This window comes from Triticum dicoccoides, chromosome 6B (assembly GCF_002162155.2).
Source record: "Triticum dicoccoides isolate Atlit2015 ecotype Zavitan chromosome 6B, WEW_v2.0, whole genome shotgun sequence".
NCBI lineage: Eukaryota > Viridiplantae > Streptophyta > Magnoliopsida > Poales > Poaceae > Triticum > Triticum dicoccoides.
Genome location: NC_041391.1, coordinates 438,090,179 through 438,103,316, shown reverse-complemented (window position 1 = coordinate 438,103,316; position 13,138 = coordinate 438,090,179). Strand labels below are relative to the sequence as shown.

At 52.1% G+C, this 13,138-nt stretch overlaps 1 protein-coding gene across 2 annotated transcripts; it reads right to left on the bottom strand.

The window, feature by feature from the left end:
* Positions 1-9,192: 9,192 nt before the first annotated feature.
* On the bottom strand, positions 9,193-12,957 carry LOC119323414. 2 transcript variants are annotated; one of them, XM_037597069.1, is made up of 3 exons: positions 12,627-12,957; positions 11,735-11,768; positions 9,193-11,107 (listed from the first exon to the last, which is right to left on the bottom strand). In XM_037597069.1, exon 3 carries the CDS (start codon positions 10,975-10,977, stop codon positions 9,490-9,492), a length of 1,488 nt encoding a protein of 495 aa, XP_037452966.1. In that variant the 5' UTR covers positions 10,978-11,107; positions 11,735-11,768; positions 12,627-12,957; the 3' UTR covers positions 9,193-9,489. The 2 variants fall into 2 exon arrangements, with proteins under 2 accessions (XP_037452966.1, XP_037452967.1); XM_037597070.1 differs by having other exon boundaries at positions 10,415-11,107; positions 11,703-11,768.
* Positions 12,958-13,138: the final 181 nt, after the last annotated feature.

The window sequence follows — 13,138 nt, the reverse complement described above, 5'->3', positions numbered from 1 at the left end:
GGAAATTGACCCTGAAACCGTACAACAATAGTTCTACAATAAATTTTCATTAAATAAAATTTATATACATATTAGTAACAGAAAAAAAAGGAAGTAGTGTAACAACATTCAACCAATGCCCTTTTTTGGAAACATGATGTGCTTTAGAAGAGGTGGTCAGTCCAGAACTTGATGATTGCTGCTTTGGATGGCTTTGATTTTTCTCTTCCACAGAAACATCTCCTTAGGTAGTATATACATCCTTGAAAGTGGGGTACTGCCTGCCTGAAGATTTTGTAATTTTTGATGATGGATCAAATACCCCAGCATCCCATTATCACAAATTCACAATATCCAGGGCAATATCTCTTGCGAGGACCTGCATGGCTAGGCCGATCGCATCAAAGCAAGAAGTACCTCTATTTTTGGTGGGCATGATATATATTTCCTAGCACCTGAGGGCAAACGGGTAGTGCTAGAATAAGTGCATTGAAGTTTCTTCCACCTTGTCATCATAAAGAACACAGTTGTATCTCAAGGTACTGATTTTCTGTTCAATAGGTTCTTGTCGTTTTGATGCCCAGACTCATCTGCACCCGCCCAGGAAAAAAAACACAAAAAATTCCAATCTTTTTTTGCATGGTAGACAATTTATCACGTGAGGTCCGCTCAAAATTTTAGAGCATTTGGAGTTCTGAGCAGCTCTTAGCAAAAAAGACAAATCGAGTCAAAACAATGCATAAACAGTAAACATTTTTACAGACCCCGAGTTTGTCTTTTTTGTCGAGAGCTATTCAGATGTCCAAATGATTTGAAAATTGGAACGAACCTCACGCATCAAATTGTCTATCACACAAAAAAATGAAATTTTTTGAATTTCTCTAATTTTGTTTTGATTTTTTTCGTCAGGGCGGGTGCAGGTGAGCCTAGGCTCAGAAGTGGATTACTGCCTTCTTCCCCCAAAGTGTTTGTCTGCGATTACCATTGTAATATCCTCGATTTTTCAAACCAGGTCTAGCCAAGGACTTAGCAGCAGCATGATAGATGGCATTTGTGATGATGCAGCAGAACAGCTATGGAGGTGTACGAGCGCGCATTCCATCGGCATCCTTGTGGACCTTGCCGAGGCGCATCACTGGATTCATGCCTCAGCCGCCGCCCGCCGACAAGGCTAGACATGCGCTTTATAATCTTCACCCTGAAACAAACAACATCTTCCTGTCCTCCAATGGCGCAACATATTTCTCCAACTAGAACAACTCCAGGTTTCTCCCTTCGCAGGGGCCGTGTCCTGCAGATTTGGGAACAACGATGCAGGACAAAGGATCAATACTTGTTCATCTTTTCCCCTTGGGATCAATCCAAAGAGGCAATACATAGGAACCTCTTTTCACCAACCTCCCCCGACCCCCGTTTCCCTCCCAGAGCCGACATGGTTCTATGGCTTAAATCAACTTTTTTTTTCCTACTGAAGCATGCTTATTCTCATGTAACATTACATTTGGCAAATCAGAATCAAGGTCCCTGAATCGTTATAGTGAAAACATAAATGAAACGAGTGAGTTTTTAGATGAGCGCATGTTCAAATCTGCCAAATACTTACGAGTGCATCACAGAAGGAAGGGCAAGTTCAAAGATTCACAAAAGGTGGTATTGAAACGGCACAAATAACTTCACATACATGATGTCTTAATAATACTGGGAATATATGATCTGAAACATTACACTCATATTTAGGTAGAGAAAATGCAAAGTATTTGGGTAAATTACAGAACTTGTAGCCTTTGGGCAACACAAATATTGAAGGGTTTATTTATTAATATTAGTGCACTCCAAGATGCTACAGGCAATCTTCTTCCTGGAAAACTTCACAAATATCGAAGGCCTTGAGCTCGAAGCTTTATTAAGAGTGCAATCCAAGAGGCCGCTGTCAATCTTGTTCCTGCAAAAAATTCCGATTTAAGAAGTTAGAAATCGTGTGAAAATTGACCATGCAAACTTTTAACAGTATTATGTTGTGCACTTAAATTTTTTGGTTTAATAGCACACAACTTGCATCTACAAGGGCTTTCAGTTCTCCAGTCCTAGTATTATCGATGGAACTAATGAAAGTGCTTCGGCAAACTTGCCCTGAATCTAGCACTCCAGTTGGCCAATTCCTCCTGCTTGTTGTCCCTCAGGTTGCAACTAAAATAGCCCCTCTCCTGCCAAAAGGAAGGTTGTTATGATGATCCTATGTGATTAACACATGCCATAGGTTAATGCACTTCTTTATGCACACAAATCTACTCGCGGACACAGCGGAGAGCACTGAAAAGAACAACAACGCTGCCTGTCCGATGGCCTGCACTTATTTACTACTCCCTCCGTACCAAAATGTATATCTTAACAATATGTACTGGGCTGACATGCAACCATGGAAAATACGTGTCTTCTAAATTTAGGCCCGTCAAACATATCAATGTAGAAAGAATACTGATAACACCAAACTGATACTGATAGATCTCATGAGATACGGTTTCACAATGTATTAATAGTTTCTATTTAAATCAGCACATTTCAGAAAGAAAAAAAAATCAATGGCCAATATATCACGAGATACAAGTATTTGGAGACGAACTAGTCACAAACTCGCAGATTAGCGTAGGCAGGATTCCCGGTAGAAAAAAAATGCAGAAACAAGTCACCAAGTCCCTATCTGTAATGCACCTGCAGATCGTTGTCGCAATGCACCTGCTAGGTCATTAGCCTCTTAACTCGGTCAATGCAACTGCAAAATGCAAGGAATTAAATATATTATTATGTGCGACCCAAAGAGAATCATACTGTACATGCAAGGACGGGAGAGGCAGGAAAGTACACAACCTTCTCGGCAAATTGGGCGAGATGCGTTCCACGGCATGCACTAGAATGTCACCCTTCAGGTTTTTATTATCTGTTACATTCAGCAATTCTCTAGTGTCTTTTTTTTCGAGAAAATGCAAAGGGCTTTTGCATTTCATTGCATTGAAAAGGTGGAGTTTTGATACAATCCTCCTAGGAGGTTAGTTACAAGTTACAGCTTACAGCCTTGGTCAGCGATACTAGTGCACGTCCCAGGTGGGCGGCAGAATGACGCGTAGGCCGTGGGCGCCCGCTCTTGCCCACTGCTTGGCTTCCTCTTTGATCTTCGAGACCAGGACCTGAACCAGGGGCTGGGCGCCCTCAAAGATGCATTCGTTGCGCTGTTTCCAGATCATCCATGGTGTCAACAGAGCAATGGAGGCTAGGCCCTTACGCATCAGTGTTGGCGTGTTTTGCCTTGCCTGCAGCCACCAGTCCATCAATGAATCTTCGTGGCTTGGCCCTGCAGTGGTCATCCGTAGCCAGGACAGGATTTCGTGCCAAGTCTGCCTGGCGAAGGGGCACTCCAAGAGGAGGTGGCGCATCGTCTCGGGAGCCTGGTCACAGAGTGGGCATCTTGGCTGATGCTGGAGACCGCGTCGAGCCAAGCGGTCGGCCGTCCAGCACCGGTCTTGGCTGGCCAACCAGTGAAAAAACTTCACTCTTGGCGGCGCCCAGTTCTTCCATATGAGCTTCCACGAGAAGCAAGTCATGGATCCCTGGAAGGTGGCAAGATAGCATGAGCTAGCAGAGTATATACCGGAGGCTGTCCATCTCCAAACTAGCTGATCAGGGGTGTCCGAGAGCGTGATATGCTCGATCGCCAGCCAGACTTGAAGGTACTGGCCAATCTCGTGTATGCCCAAGGTCCCATGAATGTCCCTGGCCCAGCTATGGCCTTGCAGTCCTTCAGCGACGGTCCGGATTTTGCGCCGGTGCTTGGGTATGCGCTTGTAAAGTGACGGGGCGACCTCGCAAATGGATTGCCCATTTATCCAGCGGTCTTCCCAGAAATATGCCGTTGTTCCGTTTCCGAGGGTCATCGTGGTGGACGCGAAAAAGAGCACTCGTTCCTCGGCAGAGAATTGTAGGTCCAGGCCATTCCAGGCGCGCTCATGGTCAGTGCGCGAGAACCATAGCCATCGTAGCCGTAGAGCAAGGCCAGCGCGCTCCAGGTCCTGGACACCCAGGCCTCCGTACGATATGGGGCGGCAAACGCGGCGCCAGTTGACATGGCAGTGGCCTCCATTGGCGGCAGCGCGGCCGGCCCACAAGAAGCCGCGCTCAATCTTCTCAATTTGACGAAGCGTCTTCTTAGGCGGCGCATAGGCGAGTAGTTGATGCACGGGGATGGCGCTCAGCACAGACTTCACCAGCGCAAGCCTCCCAGGCTTGTTCATCAGGTTGGCCTTCCAAGAGGGGAGCCGGCCGGCAATCCCATCAACTAGGGGCTGCAGTTGGGCAGCAGTTGGTCGGCCTACCGTGAGGGGGATCCCGAGGTAGGTGATCGGCAAGTTGACGATGGGGCAGCCTAGGTGCGCAAGTGCTGCTGTCGCCTCGTCCGTGTCACAGTGCAGCAGCGAGGCAGAGCTCTTGGCATAGTTCACCCTTAGGCCGGAAGCGCGGCCGAAGAGCGTCAGGACCTCCCGCACGGCAATGATGTCGCTGGGCAAGCAGTGGCAGAATAGCACCACATCGTCCGCGTACAGCGACATAGTGGGAATGGAGCGCCTCGGGTGTAGCCGTGCCATGACTCCCATGTCAATAGCGCGCTTGATGAGCCTGCCCAAGATGTCAACGGCGAGCACAAATAGCTGTGGTGACACAGGGTCACCCTGCCGGAGCCCCTTGCGGTGCCAGATAGGAGGCCCTGGCTCACCGTTCATCAGTATGCGTGTGCTTGCCGAAGATAGGAGGATGGCGATCCACTCCATAAATCTATTTCCGAAGCCATATTGGCGCAGGGTTTCCATGAGGAAGGGCCAGGCTAGGGAGTCGAAGGCCCGCGCAAGGTCAAGCTTGAGCAAGACTCGCGGGGCACCCAACTGGTGGAGAAGCCGGGCCGATTGCTTGACTAGAATGAAGTTGTCGTGGAGGCTCCTGCCGGCGATGAACGCATTTTGGCTCCGACTCACAAGGCTGTCCAGCTTCGGGGCGAGTCGTAGGGACAACACTTTGGCGAAGATCTTTGCCACTAGGTGAATAAGACTTATAGGCCGGTAGTCATTCAGTGTGGTCGCGTCGGCGCGCTTCGGCAGCATGGTGATCAGCGCTTGGTTGAGTTTGCTGAAGCCGCGGCCCCTCATCTCATAGAGCTGCTGGAAGACATCCACAAAGTCTTGGCGTACCGTGGTCCAGCAGGCTCGCACGAACTCGGCAGTGAACCCGTCCGGTCCGGGTGCCTTGCGCGCCGGAAGCCGCTTGATCGCCTCCCAGATCTCTGCAGCGCTAAAGGGGGCATCAAGGTCTGCCAGGTCAGATGGCGTGATCAGCTCCGATAGGTCCAGCGTGCATTCACGGTCAACTGCGGTGCCCAGCAGTGCATCATAATGTGTGAATGCCGCTTCAGCCATGTGCTCATGATCGGTGACCACCTGGCCATTCACGGTCAGGCTGAAAATCCTATTCTTCTGCCGCCTGAAGGAACATTGCCGGTGGAAGAAGGCTGTACTGGCATCACCATCTTTCAGAGTGGCTATCCGTGCGCGCTGCCGGGCGAATGTGCGCTCCATGGACGCGAGGCCAAGATAGCCGATCTTGAGCTGTTTGCGTAGCCAGTCCTCATGTGGCGTCAACTGCCGATCTTCCCAAGCTTTGTCAAAGCGCGAAATGAGTTCACGCGAGATTGCCATCTTATGTTTAATGTTGCCAATCGATCGTGAGCTCCAGCTTGTCAACTTGCGTGCTGTAGCCTGCAAGCGAAGCATCAGCCGGCGAAAGGGGTCAACTTCATGCACAGACCTCCAAGCCGTGTCCACCGTCGCGTGGAAGCCGTCCATGCGCAACCACAAGTCCTCGAAATGAAAACGCCGAAGGGCAGCCGGCACCGGGGCACAGTCCAGAAACAGCGGGCTATGGTCTGAGATCACAGAAGCGAGGCAGCGAAGGTTGCAAGCAGCATGGGCTTCCTCCCAGTCATAAGTGCAGAGCACTCTGTCTAGATGCACAAGTGTTGGGGGGGACTGCTCGTTCGACCAGGTATACCGGCGGCCATTGAGATAGACCTCTTTCAACGCAAGATCATTGATCAGCCTCCGAAATCTGCCCATCATACGCCTATGAAGGTTGCCATTGTTCTTGTCTTCGTCGCGGTAGATTAGATTGAAATCCCCGCATAGCATCTAGGGTCCCTGGCACGCACTCTGGATGTCACGCAGCTCATGGAGGAATGCGATTTTATCCGTGTCTTCCTGCGGTCCGTAAACCACCGTCAACCACCAAGGGGCAGCAGAGCCAGCGGAAACCTTGGCGGTGATCGCGTTCGTGGAGAACTCTGGGTCCGTGATGCTCACGGCCCTGCTCCTCCAGGCGAGGAGGATGCCGCCTCTCGTGCCAATCGCTGGCAGGTACACGTAGCCATCGAACTCTGAACCAAGAGTGTCCAGGATCACTGAGGAGCAAATCATGGCCATTTTTGTCTCCTGGAGACAAACAATGGTCGCATCGGTAGAGGCCAGCAGTGACCGAACAGCAAATCTCCGTGCGCGGGCGTTGAGGCCACGAACATTCCAAACGACAATCTTAAGGCCGTGATCCATATGCAACAAGATCGACGGTAAGAGAGTGCCACTCAACAAGGTCTAAGTCTCGCAAGCATCGACGCTGCGCGTGGAGACGATCGGCGGAGGGGCCACGTCGGCAGGGAGCTCGCGGTCGACAAGCGCGGCAAAGGCCGAGAGGATGGCGAGCGGGATGGGCGCGGCGAAGATGCCGTCGTAAGTCTTCATCTCTGCTGCGGTGATCCGCTGGTCTGTGCCCACGATCCCGAGGGTGCGGAGGATATTAACTTGTGCCCGGCGTTCAGCAGTTGGCGGCACTGTCGTGGGCGAGCGTGCTGCGGAGGCTGATCGTCCCCGACGAGGGGTGAAGTTCGAAGGCCGCCGCGGCCTTTTACCAGGCGCAGGCAGGGCGGCTCCGATATGCTTTGTTGCAGCAGCCAAGAAGTCGCCAAGCGTCCATGTCCTGTCAGCGACCCGAGCCGTGGAGCGGCGTAGGGCAACAGGTGGAGATGCGAACCGGCCAGCAGAAGCACGCAGGGAGGCATGGTTGGGCGTCGTCTCTTGCGCATCCCTGTTTGGCCCAGCCATGGGCGGCACGAGCTGCTGCGATGGCCCAGCGCACGCCGGGGTGGGCGTGGGCGTCATGGGCCGCTGTAGCAGAGTGAAGGGCTGTGGGGGCAGCGGCCTTGGCCCATAATTGACAACCAGACGGTGGCTGTTGGCGGGGGCATCATGGTGTGTTGGCGCCGGGTTCGAATCATGCGCGCCCGCGCCAGCTGTGGTCGCCGCGGTCGCGGGGGACCGGGCAGCAGAAGCCTCCAAACCAGCGGCAGGCGCTGACGTTTGGGTATCGCCGCTTTGTCCCGACAAGATATCGACTTTGTCTATGGGAGAGGAGGTGGGGGCCGGCGGCTGAGAGTCTGGCACTTCACTGACAGAGGCAAAAGCATCTGGATCCCGAGGGGGGCTGTGGCAGGCCAAGTCAGAGCTGCACCCAACAGTAGCGGTCTCACGCGCGCCAGGCGACGCGGAGTCCAAGCCACGGGATGAGTCTAGGGTGTTCTCCACCAATGGTAGGCCGGCAGCGCGTGGGACCAACGGGGGAGGGGGCCCAGCCGGGTCCACGTCTGCAGTTGCAGCGGCACGGTCAGTAGGGCCTCCCTCCACGTCTGCGGCAGCATCAGCTTTGTCGGCAGGCCCGCTCTCCAAACGCAGCCTTTCTTTCCTTCCCGCTTTTCCTTTTCTGGCACGATGACGAGGTCGACGAGCCCCACGCATGCAAGGCCAAGGTAGCATCTCCTTTTCCGGCGCACGTACGGGCGGTGGCGCATCCTCCCAGGAGGAGGTGGAGACGCCGTCGGCCCGCGCGGAGCGGCAGTCAGCGCGCCAGCCATTGGAGTCGACCGCCATGCCGTCGGCGCGTCCAGAGGGCTGCGTGTCGAAGCGGCGGCGCTTGCGGCCACGGCGTCGCTGGCGTCCAGGGTCAGGGCGAGGGCCAGGACCGGGAGCATGCCCAGGGGGAGCACCGTCATTGCCGTCTCCGCCTTGAGCCGCTCCGGGGGCGTCGCGAGCTTGAGCGCGGTCAACCTCGGAGCGCACGACGGCGATGGAGATGGGGTGCGTGAGGGTGCGGACAGTCGGGGCAGAGGACGGATGGCTCCGCTTCCGCTCCGCCCTCTCGCCTCTAGCCTAGCCTGAGCCCGCCCACCACCAGCCTCGCTGCCGTCGACTCCCCGCCGGTGGCCCTCCCCACCTCATTCCCTCCCCATGGCCGCCTCCGACGCCCGCTCCCTCTCCGGCGAGCGTGTCTCCTCCGGGGACGGGCGCTGGTTCGACTCGGAGGGGGAATCCTCCGCACGCTCCTACAGCGACGTCGTCCGCACGCCTCCGGCGCCTCGGGCCGCTGCCCCGGCGCTACCTGCCCCTGCCACCGCGCCGGCGGGCGCCCGGTTGCCTGCCTCGGCCCGCCTCGGCCCCCGCTCGGAGGTGCATCGTGTTTCGGGCGAGGCCGTGGTCGACGACGACGGGTTCCGGCAGCCGCGCCGCAGGAATCACCGCCGTCCGCGCCGCGCCCAGATGCCAAGCCCCACCACGCAGCGGCAACGCAGCCCATCGCCGGAGGAGGTGGCCGGACTCTGCTTCCGCTGCCTCGACCACCGTCATCGGGTTCGTGACTGCACCAACGACATCCGATGCAGGTGCTGCCTCACCTCCGGACACGACTCCCGCGGCTGCGCTGACTACCATCGACGTCTTGGCCGCACTCCTCCGGCCGCCCTCAGCCCTCCCCGCCCTACGCCACCACCTCCACCCCCTGCTCCGGCGCCGCAAGTGACCGTTGCCGAGCCGGCGCGGGTCATCATTGCGCGCTCCGTCGAGATGGAAGAGGCGGAGGGGGTGCTCTCCCGTGCGATGGTGGCCACTATCACGGGCAACAGGCCCCGGGTGTCCTCCGGCGACGTCTCCGAGCTGCTCTGCAGCACATTCGAGTTCCAGGAAGGCGACTTCACTGTCCACACGCACCGTCCTGAGGATTTCCTCATCATATTCGGCTCCAGAGCTTCCATGGACCGCATGCGCGGTGACCACTTCATCAGCTGCCCGCGTTTTGCCCTGTCGCTCCGCCCGTGGTGCAAGCTAGCTCATGCCGGCTGCGGTGGGTTCGAATACCGCGTTGAGCTTGAGCTCCGCGGCATCCCTGCCCAGGCCTGGCACTTGGCCACGGCCGAGCACATCTTGGGGCGGAGCGTCTGGATTGAGCGCCTCCACCCGCAGACACGCTCCCGTGCCGACCTCGCCACCTTCCGGCTAGCTGGACGTACCCACGACGCCGCTGGCATCCGACGCGCCACCACCCTCGAAATTGTCGAGCAATTCTCTAGTGTCTAGCAAAGGAACAAGAAGCCAATCAGCTTACTCTCGACTTCACACATGCAACATATACCTGAGAGGAGTAGGACAACAGAGAAGCTACAACGATACCCCGCAACGTACGTTGTGGACCTTCAGAAACCAAGCCCCCTCCAAGATAATGTCTGGTGAGCACTTCCACTTCGCCGTTCCCTACAAGTAGCCATTTATCCAAAATTTGTCCAATGAGCATGTGGGCTGCTGTTGAAGTTTCATCACATATCTCGGAGAGATCCTTAGAGTGCACTGGCGTCTTCAAATGATTGGTATCAACAGCCTCCTCCAAAGCAAGGTTGTCTCTGTAATGTGGAGTGGCTCCAGAGTTTTCAGTTCCTTCACATGGTTTCCTGAAAACCTCCTCTAATTTGGAATCTAAATGTTCAGCTTCTTGAACATGATGTGCAGCTCTGGTAGATTCAGCCGAACAACACTCGTCCATATCAACAACTTTGGGTGCACTATTCGAAGAACAAGGCTCATCCATATGCTGCTCAAAGTTATAGTGGAAATAGTTGGTCTCGGGGAGTATGAAATCATTATTCCCGCTGCAGTTGACACTCCCTAAGCTCATCAACTCGTCCTCGTCTGAACAGTCATCGATATCATAATATACGAAAGCTCTGAGTTGACTGCTTACATTCAATACAGAATCTACTTCAGCATTCTTCCTTCGTTCTGTCAGACAGGCACTTTTACATTGAGAAATCCGATTTATAAAGGCTATGGCTTGATGGGCCTCATCTGGCAAATCACCTTCATCAGATTCAAACAAGCATTCTAACAAGTACTTCCTCAAAGCTACTCTAAATTGCATCTTTCGAAATTTAGGATCTGGGTCCAATATGGGACGCAGCAATTTTAGGTCATCATGCTGGAGTTTTGGAAGCAACCAAAGAGCATTCAGGACATCATTTTGCAAAGACGCTGTTTCTTTTGAAAAGGGGAAGTACTCTAACTGAGAAATATCCATGGATCTCAACTTCTGCTTCCAGTATAGGTTCACCACTGACATGGCCTTTGCTAATCTCTTTGGCATGTAACCTTCCTCAATACGCGCTATAATCATTTTGCATCTTTTCCTCACTATTTCAATAAGATGCCCTCTACTGGAAGACCGAGGCGCATGCCAGAATTTCGGCATACATGTTTTTCCTATGAGTTTCCTGTTCACTGCAACAAGAGCTTGGTCAGGAATCCCATCAAGTCTATCCAAAGCTTGGTTGATAGATGACAGAAGCAGTGGTGACACAGGTGTGACAAGGCTCAACGAATCAGATTGGTAGCTGCCAGGATTTCTCAAAATTTCAGACAACTCAAACATGATGACATCTTCATGATCCAGCTTGGCTAAGTAACACGGAAGATGGTATGTTACAATTTCTCTTAACAGTGGTCTAGTCTTATTAAAACTACACTTGGTGCGGCTGATGATTTTAGCCACTGATTGAAGTGCTCCATTGCTTAACTTATTGATTGTGCTATGCATAATGTTCAGACTTTCTGGACTCAATGAGCCATCTTCCCCTCTTGGTAAGTTAAGAAGCCTGAGACCATCCTGAACCAAGTGATGGTTGTGGCCACCGCGCTGCAGACACTGTCACTTTTTCGCAAGACACCTGAAAGAAAGGTTCTTTAAGTCATACGTATATATTTCTCTAAAAAAATAGCATATTTAGGGAAGCATGAACTGAACAATGGAACTAATGCAGCCGAAGTTGCTATTGAGGTGGCTTGTCAGAAACCACGTGTCAAACATGTTTTGTATTTTGTTGTAATATCATAGCAAGTAAATAAAATTACAACGCTAGGAAATTTTGTCAATGTGACTAGAATGTAACCATGCCGATAAATCAAGGATAGTATGGTAAAGTTCACATGATATGCCATATACAGAAGATCCCAGCTAGACAGCATCCAATAGGGCATTATTTACCATACTTCTAATTATTCCACGTTATAAAAATCAAATTACTGAATATACATCTGAGTTGTTTGATGCTACCTCTGTTCCTAAATACGTCTTATATTTAGGAACAGAGGTAAGTAGTAACATTTATACGAAGCCAAGTGTCTCGTTTGATCACTTACATAGAAATGTTGTCTAGTAACTTGTAGCTGTACAAAATGTATATCCATTACATGTTTTTCTTTTACATTAACATGAGTACATGTTAGCCCAAACGGAAATAGATACAAGCTATATAAGGTAACCTGTAGTTATTCTTACAACAGCAAGAGCTTACTTCGTCACTCCGTATATCTGATTCAGCCAAGAACCTGTATATAACCACAGAAGGCTAGCAATTAGACTTTCTTGTTACTACATACAACCGGTTGCAACTGTTGGCCAAAGAAATGGAGGCATCTTGCCATCTGGGGATTTTTTTTCTTTCTTTCTTTCAAAAGACTAGGGTCTATATCATCTGAAAACCGACAATAATTATTACTCCCTCCGTCCCATAATCTAAGACGTTATTACAATAGAAAAATCCAAGATCTTATTACAACCAATATGATTATGGGACCGAGGGAGTATTTTTCAAGAACATGCAGGACAGCTACATGTAAATATATTAAGCAGGGAGAAAGCTAAACCACCCGGAGGCGGAAACGACATTAATTGCTACTCCCTCCGTCCGGAAATACTTGTCATCAAAATGAATAAAAGGGGATGTATCTAGATGTATTTTAGTTCTAGATGCATCCCTTTTTGTCCATTTTGATGACAAGTATTTTCGGACGGAGGGAGTACATATGTTTAAGCATCCAAAAAAAAAGATCATAGAGATAAATCACTTTCCCTAAACCATAGCGACAGCAAATAGAATTTCCATTTAGATTGCTACGATTAGTGGCGGAGACAGGCCCCAGGCAGCCCGGGCGGCTGCCTGGGGCGTGGAGGCTGGTTCCTTCGTTGCCTATAACACCAGTGTAGCTATACAGTGTGACACTGCAGCTACAGTGTAAGGTGGCCTGGGGCGTTTAGGAATCCTGCCGCCGCGGCTGGCTACGAACATCATGGCAGTATGATAAATTACAACAACCGTTGTCGCTATGAGCAACATCCAGAAACAAAAGAGAAAACCGAATTATACTACTCCTGTCAGAAGAAATAAGAAAGTGCCGCAAACCTACGCATCAGTCAAGAACTTTGGTCGCTTCAGTCGTGTGTTGCAGCCATCCGATTTGGGAGTGGGAGTCATCGACTCCAACCACCTTCGTTTCTTGTCAACCAAGACCTCCTGCTTCCGAACAAGCGACCATAGCCTTTTGCCATCCTCGACGGAGAAGTCCATCGCCAGCGCTGTCCGCTTGGTCGGGACGATTGTGGAGATGGTAAGAGGAGAGAACACAAAGCAGGGAGGGAGATGGTGGTGGTGGGTGGTAATGCGGGGAGAGCCTAACGGACGGCGAGGGAGCTCCGGTAGTTGGAGCCGCCAGCCAGGTGCCCTCGAGAGAATCCAGAGACCCGGCGAGTTGGGTTGCCTGCCTGACGGCTGCCGCGGCCGGCGGCGTCAGCGACGGGTTGGAGAGCCGGACCGGCACGGGCCTTGTTGGGCTTGGGCCGCTGAACCTTCTCTACATGGGCGGGCTACTGGCGCGGCCCATTACCACATATGTTTATCTTTTTTATTCTCTATATCTCC

Bases quoted from the DNA above. Each gene is read 5' to 3' on its own strand.
- LOC119323414 (XM_037597069.1), bottom strand. From the start codon at position 10,977: ATGCATAGCACAATCAATAAGTTAAGCAATGGAGCACTTCAATCAGTG.